Source organism: Oncorhynchus tshawytscha, unplaced genomic scaffold (genome assembly GCF_018296145.1).
Source record: "Oncorhynchus tshawytscha isolate Ot180627B unplaced genomic scaffold, Otsh_v2.0 Un_contig_6096_pilon_pilon, whole genome shotgun sequence".
NCBI lineage: Eukaryota > Metazoa > Chordata > Actinopteri > Salmoniformes > Salmonidae > Oncorhynchus > Oncorhynchus tshawytscha.
This window is the reverse complement of record NW_024607808.1, coordinates 28,825-37,966: the sequence shown is the minus strand read 5'-3', so window position 1 is coordinate 37,966 and position 9,142 is coordinate 28,825. Positions and strand designations below refer to the sequence as shown.

At 44.4% G+C, this 9,142-nt stretch overlaps 1 protein-coding gene across 1 annotated transcript; it reads left to right on the top strand.

Annotated features, from left to right (window-relative positions):
- Nucleotides 1-240: 240 nt before the first annotated feature.
- Nucleotides 241-8,906, top strand: LOC121842871 (glutaredoxin-3-like; the record flags this gene model as incomplete). The annotated part of the gene is given in 4 exon segments (XM_042312659.1): nt 241-293; nt 7,553-7,592; nt 7,703-7,795; nt 8,683-8,906. Coding segments are annotated over 4 exon segments (237 nt in total), but the record flags the coding sequence as incomplete, so codon positions are not given.
- Between the last annotated feature and the right edge of the window lie 236 nt (nt 8,907-9,142).

The window sequence follows — 9,142 nt, the reverse complement described above, 5'->3', positions numbered from 1 at the left end:
TTTTTATATTAGCTATTTGAAAAGATCTTTGTCTTAAAAAAGAAAAACAATTTGAAGACCAGAAACATTGCTTCCTGTGATTTTGTTCTGCAATAAAATGGTTTTGTGTGGACTCACCCGTTGAAGGATCTGAGTTGAGTTAATATGTTGATTATAAAGGGTATGTTCTTTGTTAAGATATGGGTATGATTGAGTTCTCTGTTTGGTTTCTAAAGTCTGTTTTTCTTCCTGTATCTGTAGCAAGCCAAGTGTGGATTCAGTCTTCAGATACTGGAGATAATGAACAGCTCGGGGTGAGATAACACCACTATATCACGATACTGGAGATAATGAACAGCTCGGGGTGAGAACACCACTATGTCACGATACTGGAGATAATGAACAGCTCGGGGTGAGAACACCACTATATCACGATACTGGAGATAATGAACAGCTCAGGGTGAGGTAACACTACTATATCACGATACTGGAGATAATGAACAGCTCAGGGTGAGGTAACACCACTATATCACGATACTGGAGATAATGAACAGCTCGGGTGAGATAACACTACTATATCACGATACTGGAGATAATGAACAGCTCAGGGTGAGGTAACACTACTATATCACGATACTGGAGATAATGAACAGCTCAGGGTGAGGTAACACTACTATATCACAATACTGGAGATAATGAACAGCTCAGGTGAGATAACACTACTATATCACGATACTGGAGATAATGAACAGCTCAGGGTGAGGTAACACTACTATATCACGATACTGGAGATAATGAACAGCTCAGGGTGAGGTAACACTACTATATCACAATACTGGAGATAATGAACAGCTCGGGGTGAGATAACACTACTATATCACGATACTGGAGATAACGAACAGCTCAGGGTGAGGTAACACTACTATATCACGATACTGGAGATAATGAACAGCTCAGGGTGAGGTAACACTACTATATCACGATACTGGAGATAATGACCAGCTCGGGGTGAGAACACTACTATATCACGATACTGGAGATAATGAACAGGGTGAGGTAACACCACTATATCACGATATTGGAGATAATGAACAGGGTGAGAACACCACTATATCACTATACTGGAGATAATGAACAGGGTGAGAACACCACTATATCACGATACTGGAGATAATGAACAGCTCAGGGTGAGGTAACACTACTATATCACGATACTGGAGATAATGACCAGCTCGGGGTGAGATAACACTACTATATCACGATACTGGAGATAATGAACAGGGTGAGGTAACACCACTATATCACGATATTGGAGATAATGAACAGGGTGAGAACACCACTATATCACGATACTGGAGATAATGAACAGGGTGAGAACACCACTATATCACGATACTGGAGATAATGAACAGCTCAGGGTGAGGTAACACTACTATATCACGATACTGGAGATAATGACCAGCTCGGGGTGAGATAACACTACTATATCACGATACTGGAGATAATGAACAGGGTGAGGTAACACCACTATATCACGATATTGGAGATAATGAACAGGGTGAGAACACCACTATATCACGATACTGGAGATAATGAACAGGGTGAGAACACCACTATATCACGATACTGGAGATAATGAACAGCTCAGGGTGAGGTAACACTACTATATCACGATACTGGAGATAATGAACAGCTCAGGGTGAGGTAACACTACTATATCACGATACTGGAGATAATGAACAGCTCGGGTGAGATAACACTACTATATCACAATACTGGAGATAATGAACAGGGTGAGGTAACACCACTATATCACGATATTGGAGATAATGAACAGGGTGAGAACACCACTATATCACGATACTGGAGATAATGAACAGGGTGAGAACACCACTATATCACGATACTGGAGATAATGAACAGGGTGAGAACACCACTATATCACGATACTGGAGATAATGAACAGGGTGAGAACACCACTATATCACGATACTGGAGATAATGAACAGGGTGAGAACACCTCTATATCACGATACTGGAGATAATGAACAGGGTGAGAACACCACTATATCACGATACTGGAGATAATGAACAGGGTGAGAACACCACTATATCACGATACTGGAGATAATGAACAGGGTGAGGTAACACCACTATATCACGATACTGGAGATAATGAATAGGGTGACGTAACACCACTATATCACGATACTGGAGATAATGAACAGCTCAGGGTGACGTAACACCACTATATCACGATACTGGAGATAATGAACAGCTCAGGGTGACGTAACACCACTATATCACGATACTGGAGATAATGAACAGCTCGGGGTAAGATAACACCACTATATCACGATACTGGAGATAATGAACAGGGTGAGGTAACACCACTATATCACGATACTGGAGATAATGAACAGGGTGAGGTAACACCACTATATCACGATACTGGAGATAATGAATAGGGTGACGTAACACCACTATATCACGATACTGGAGATGATGAACAGCTCAGGGTGACGTAACACCACTATATCACGATACTGGAGATAATGAACAGGGTGAGGTAACACCACTATATCACGATACTGGAGATAATGAACAGGGTGAGGTAACACCACTATATCACGATACTGGAGATAATGAACAGGGTGAGGTAACACCACTATATCACGATACTGGAGATAATGAACAGGGTGAGGTAACACCACTATATCACGATACTGGAGATAATGAACAGGGTGAGGTAACACCACTATATCACAATACTGGAGATAATGAACAGGGTGAGGTAACACCACTATATCACAATACTGGAGATAATGAACAACTCGGGGTGAGAACACCACTATGTTACGATACTGGAGATAATGAACAGCTCAGGGTGAGAGAACACAACTATATCACGATACTGGAGATAATGAACAGCTCCGGGTGAGAGAACCCCACTATATCACGATACTGGAGATAATGAACAGCTCAGGGTGAGGTAACACCATTATATCACGATACTGGAGATAATGAACAGCTCAGGGTGAGAATATCACGATACTGGAGATAATGAACAGGGTGAGAACACCACTATATCACGATCCTGGAGATAATGAACAGCTCAGGGTGAGGTAACACCACTATATCACGATACTGGAGATAATGAACAGCTCAGGATGAGAACACCACTATATCACGATACTGGAGATAATGAACAGGGTGAGGTAACACCACTATATCACGATCCTGGAGATAATGAACAGTTCAGGGTGAGAACACCACCATATCATGATAATGAACAGCTCAGGGTGAGGTAACACCACTATATCATGATAATGAACAGGGTGAGGTAACACCACTATATCATGATAATGAACAGGGTGAGGTAACACCACTATATCATGATAATGAACAGGTTGAGGTAACACCACTATCATGATAATGAACAGCGCAGGGTGAGGTAACACCACTATATCATGATCATGAACAGCGCAGGGTGAGGTAACACCACTATATCATGATAATGAACAGCTCAGGGTGAGGTAACACCACTATATCATGATCATGAACAGCGCAGGTTGAGGTAACACCACTATATCATATCTTTTGACTAAACCGGCGCCGACAGAGATGGCCGCCTCGCTTCGCGTTCCTAGGAAACTATGCAGTTTTTTGTTTTTTTACGTGTTATTTCTTACACTAGTACCCCAGGTCATCTTAGGTTTCTTTACATACAGCCGACAAGAACTACTGAATATAAGATCAGCGTCAACTCACCATCAGTACGACCAAGAATATGTTTTTCGCGATGCGGATCCTGAGTTCTGCCTTACAACCAGTGTAACCGAGTGGATCACATGCAGCGACCAAAAAAAAAAAACGACTCAGAAAAAGAGGGAAACGAAGCGGTCTTCTGGTCAGACTCCGGAGACGGGCACATCGTGCACCACTCCCCAGCATTCTTCTTGCCAATGTCCAGTCTCTTGACAACAAGGTTGATGAAATCCGAGCAAGGGTAGCATTCCAAAGGGACATCAGAGACTGTAACGTTCTCTGCTTCACGGAAACATGGCTCACTGGAGAGACGCAATCCGAAGCGGTGCAGCCAGCGGGTTTCTCCACGCATCGCGCCGACAGAAACAAACATCTCTCTGGTAAGAAGACGGGCGGGGGCGTATGCCTTATGGCCAACGTGACATGGTGTGATGAAGGAAACATACAGGAACTCAAATCCTTCTGTTCACCTGATTTAGAATTCCTCACAATCAAATGTAGACCGCATTATCTACCAAGAGAATTCTCTTCGATTATAATCACAGCCGTATATATCCCCCAAGCAGACACATCGATGGCTCTGAACGAACTTTATTTAACTCTCTGCAAACTGGAAACGATTTATCCGGAGGCTGCATTCATTGTAGCTGGGGATTTTAACAAGGCTAATCTGAAAACAAGACTCCCTAAATTTTATCAGCATATTGATTGCGCAACCAGGGGTGGAAAGACCCTGGATCATTGTTACTCTAACTTCCGCGACGCATATAAGGCCCTGCCCCGCCCCCTTTCGGAAAAGCTGACCACGACTCCATTTTGTTGATCCCTGCCTACAGACAGAAACTAAAACAAGAAGCTCCCACGCTGAGGTCTGTCCAACGCTGGTCCGACCAAGCTGACTCCACACTCCAAGACTGCTTCCATCACGTGGACTGGGAGATGTTTCGTATTGCGTCAGACAACAACATTGACGAATACGCTGATACGGTGTGCGAGTTCATTAGAACGTGCGTTGAAGATGTCGTTCCCATAGCAACGATTAAAACATTCCCTAACCAGAAACCGTGGATTGATGGCAGCATTCGTGTGAAACTGAAGGCACGAACCACTGCTTTTAATCAGGGCAAGGTGTCTGGTAACATGACTGAATACAAACAGTGCAGCTATTCCTCCGCAAGGCTATCAAACAAGCTAAGCGCCAGTACAGAGACAAAGTAGAATCTCAATTCAACGGCTCAGACACAAGAGGTATGTGGCAGGGTCTACAGTCAATCACGGACTACAGGAAGAAACCCAGCCCAGTCACGGACCAGGATGTCTTGCTCCCAGGCAGACTAAATAACTTTTTGCCCGCTTTGAGGACAATACAGTGCCACTGACACGGCCTGCAACGGAATCATGCGGTCTCTCCTTCACTGCAGCCGAAGTGAGTAAGACATTTAAACGTGTTAACCCTCGCAAGGCTGCAGGCCCAGACGGCATCCCCAGCCGCGCCCTCAGAGCATGCGCAGACCAGCTGGCCGGTGTGTTTACGGACATATTCAACCAATCCCTATACCAGTCTGCTGTTCCCACATGCTTCAAGAGGGCCACCATTGTTCCTGTTCCCAAGAAAGCTAAGGTAACTGAGCTAAACGACTACCGCCCCGTAGCACTCACATCCGTCATCATGAAGTGCTTTGAGAGACTAGTCAAGGACCATATCACCTCCACCCTACCTGACACCCTTGACCCACTCCAATTTGCTTACCGCCCAAATAGGTCCACAGACGATGCAATCTCAACCACACTGCACACTGCCCTAACCCATCTGGACAAGAGGAATACCTATGTGAGAATGCTGTTCATCGACTACAGCTCGGCATTCAACACCATAGTACCCTCCAAGCTCGTCATCAAGCTCGAGATCCTGGGTCTCGACCCCGCCCTGTGCAACTGGGTACTGGACTTCCTGACGGGCCGCCCCAGGTGGTGAGGGTAGGCAACAACATCTCCTCCCCGCTGATCCTCAACACTGGGGCCCCACAAGGGTGCGTTCTGAGCCCCCTCCTGTACTCCCTGTTCACCCACGACTGCGTGGCCATGCACGCCTCCAACTCAATCATCAAGTTTGCGGACGACACAACAGTGGTAGGCTTGATTACCAACAACGACGAGACGGCCTACAGGGAGGAGGTGAGGGCCCTCGGAGTGTGGTGTCAGGAAAATAACCTCACACTCAACGTCAACAAAACTAAGGAGATGATTGTGGACTTCAGGAAACAGCAGAGGGAACACCCCCCCATCCACATCGATGGAACAGTAGTGGAGAGGGTAGCAAGTTTTAAGTTCCTCGGCATACACATCACAGACAAACTGAATTGGTCCACTCACACAGACAGCATCGTGAGGAAGGCGCAGCAGCGCCTCTTCAACCTCAGGAGGCTGAAGAAATTCGGCTTGTCACCAAAAGCACTCACAAACTTCTACAGATGCACAATCGAGAGCATCCTGGCGGGCTGTATCACCGCCTGGTATGGCAACTGCACCGCCCTCAACCGTAAGGCTCTCAGAGGGTAGTGAGGTCTGCACAACGCATCACCGGGGCAAACTACCTGCCCTCCAGGACACCTACACCACCCGATGCTACAGGAAGGCCATAAAGATCATCAAGGACATCAACCACCGAGCCACTGCCTGTTCACCCCGCTGTCATCCAGAAGGCGAGGTCAGTACAGGTGCATCAAAGCTGGGACCGAGAGACTGAAAAACAGCTTCTATCTCAAGGCCATCAGACTGTTAAACAGCCACCACTAACATTGAGTGGCTACTGCCAACACACTGTCAATGACACTGACTCTACTCCAGCCACTTTAATCATGGGAATTGATGGGAAATTATGTAAATATATCACTAGCCACTTTAAACAATGCTACCTTATATAATGTTACTTACCCTACATTGTTCATCTCATATGCATACGTTGATACTGTACTCTATATCATCGACTGCATCCTTATGTAATACATGTATCACTAGCCACTTTAACTATGCCACTTGGTTTACATACTTATCTCATATGTATATACTGTACTCGATATCATCTACTGTATCTTGCCTATGCTGCTCTGTACCATCACTCATTCATATATCCTTATGTACATATTCTTTATCCCCTTACACTGTGTATAAGACAGTAGTTTTTTTTTTTTTTTTGGAATTGTTAGTTAGATTACTTGCTCGTTATTACTGCATTGTCGGAACTAGAAGCACAAGCATTTCGCTACACTCGCATTAACATCTGCTAACCATGTGTATGTGACAAATAAAATTTGATTTGATTTGATTTGATTTGATTTTGATTTGATTTGATAATGAACAGCTCAGGGTGAGGTAACACCACTATATCATGATCATGAACAGCGCAGGGTGAGGTGACACCACTATATCATGATCATGAACAGCGCAGGGTGAGGTGACACCACTATATCATGATCATGAACAGCGCAGGGTGAGGTGACACCACTATGTCATGATCATGAACAGCTCAGGGTGAAGTAACACCACTATATCATGATCATGAACAGCTCAGGGTGAGGTAACACCACTATATCATGAACAGCGCAGGGTAAGGTAACGCCACTATATCATGATCATGAACAGCTCAGTTCATTATATCTTGTCTGTGTTTATAATAATGGTTAATATCTTGTCTGTGTTTATAGTATGATGGTTAATATCTTGTCTGTGTTTATAATAATGGTTAATATCTTGTCTGTGTTTATAGTATGATGGTTAATATCTTGTCTGTGTTTCCTGTTTACAGGGTGGAGTACAACACCTTTGATATCCTAGAAGATGAGGAGGTAAAAGAGGCTGTATCTGTCTATGACATTTGCAAAACCATGCTGGTGAAACCTAAAGATGTTTTTCTACATGTTAACATGGTTTTCTTCATTTATCTTCCAATGTCCAGGTTAGACAGGGTCTAAAGACATACTCAAACTGGCCAACGTACCCTCAGCTATACGTCAATGGGGAGCTCATTGGCGGGCTGGACATTGTGAAGGTGAGAATTGACTTTTGTTTTACACCTCAGACCATAATTGCACTTATTATTAACGCCACTTAGTTCTGGACTAGTCTGAATATGTCTATAAACCATTTACAATGGAGATCGTCCATTTAAAATAGCTTTTTAGTCCTAAACTAGGCTGAATCTGGTGTCTGGGGAAACCAACCCTTATAGAATCAGCAAGGTATGTCACAGTGTCATAGACAGAGGCAACAGCAGTACCACAGACTCTCCACCAGGTGTCACCAAAGCACCGCGTTCTGTTTTCTTAGCCTGCTTAATGTCGCCATGTACAGTCAGACAGGCAGCATGGAAGGGGGGAGGGTGGTCATCCTCGGTAGTAAAAAAGCACAGAGGAAAAGATTGGTGTAATGTAAATACCAAGGTTTCTCAGTGAACTACATTAAACCATGCTAAGGGTAGGTTACACAACATTGAGATAGTAAAGTCCCCAGTGTGCGTCTAACAGTAATCCTCTGTTAGATATGCCTACTTATTTCACCAAGGGCCTTGCTTTGCATAAACTAGGCCTGAGGTCCGGGTGGGTTTAAAGCAGCGTATTGCCCAGCAGTGCCTAGTGATTGATGTCAGCTGGAGTTCAGTTTTAATAGATCACCTGTCAATCACTGTTCTTTATAAGGACTACATTGTGATAACATGTCACTGGGTTTCATTAGACAGGAGTTCTCTGTGTATCTATACATAGTTTAATGAGACAGGAGTTCTCTGTGTATCTATACATAGTTATTGTGCATCAATAGAGTATGTGTTTCTGATGCTGTTGGAAGGTTACATGACAGGTCCAGGAGGCTGTTATTTTCTCATGTATCAGCTGGTATGAAGATCAGACCTGTATTGACATGTGTTCTGTGTTTTTACAGGAGCTTAAAGACAGTGGAGACCTTTCTTCTGTCCTGAGGGGTGAATGCTAGATTCCTGTAGTACTGTTACTGTGATGGGAATGAGCTATGGACTACTGCACTCTTCCTTCCCCTCTCTACCCTCTTCTTCCTCTCTCTACCCTCTTCCTCTCTCTACCCTCTTCTTCCTCTCTCTACCCTCTTCTTCCTCTCTCTACCCTCTTCCTCTCTCTACCCTCTTCTTCCTCTCTCTACCCTCTTCTTCCTCTCTCTACCCTCTTCCTCTCTCTACCCTCTTCTTCCTCTCTCTACCCTCTTCCTCTCTCTACCCTCTTCTTCCTCTCTCTACCCTCTTCTTCCTCTCTCTACCCTCTTCTTCCTCTCTCTACCCTCTTCCTCTCTCTACCCTCTTCTTCCTCTCTCTACCCTCTTCCCCTCTCTACCCTCTTCTTCCTCTCTCTAACCTCTTCCTCTCTCTACC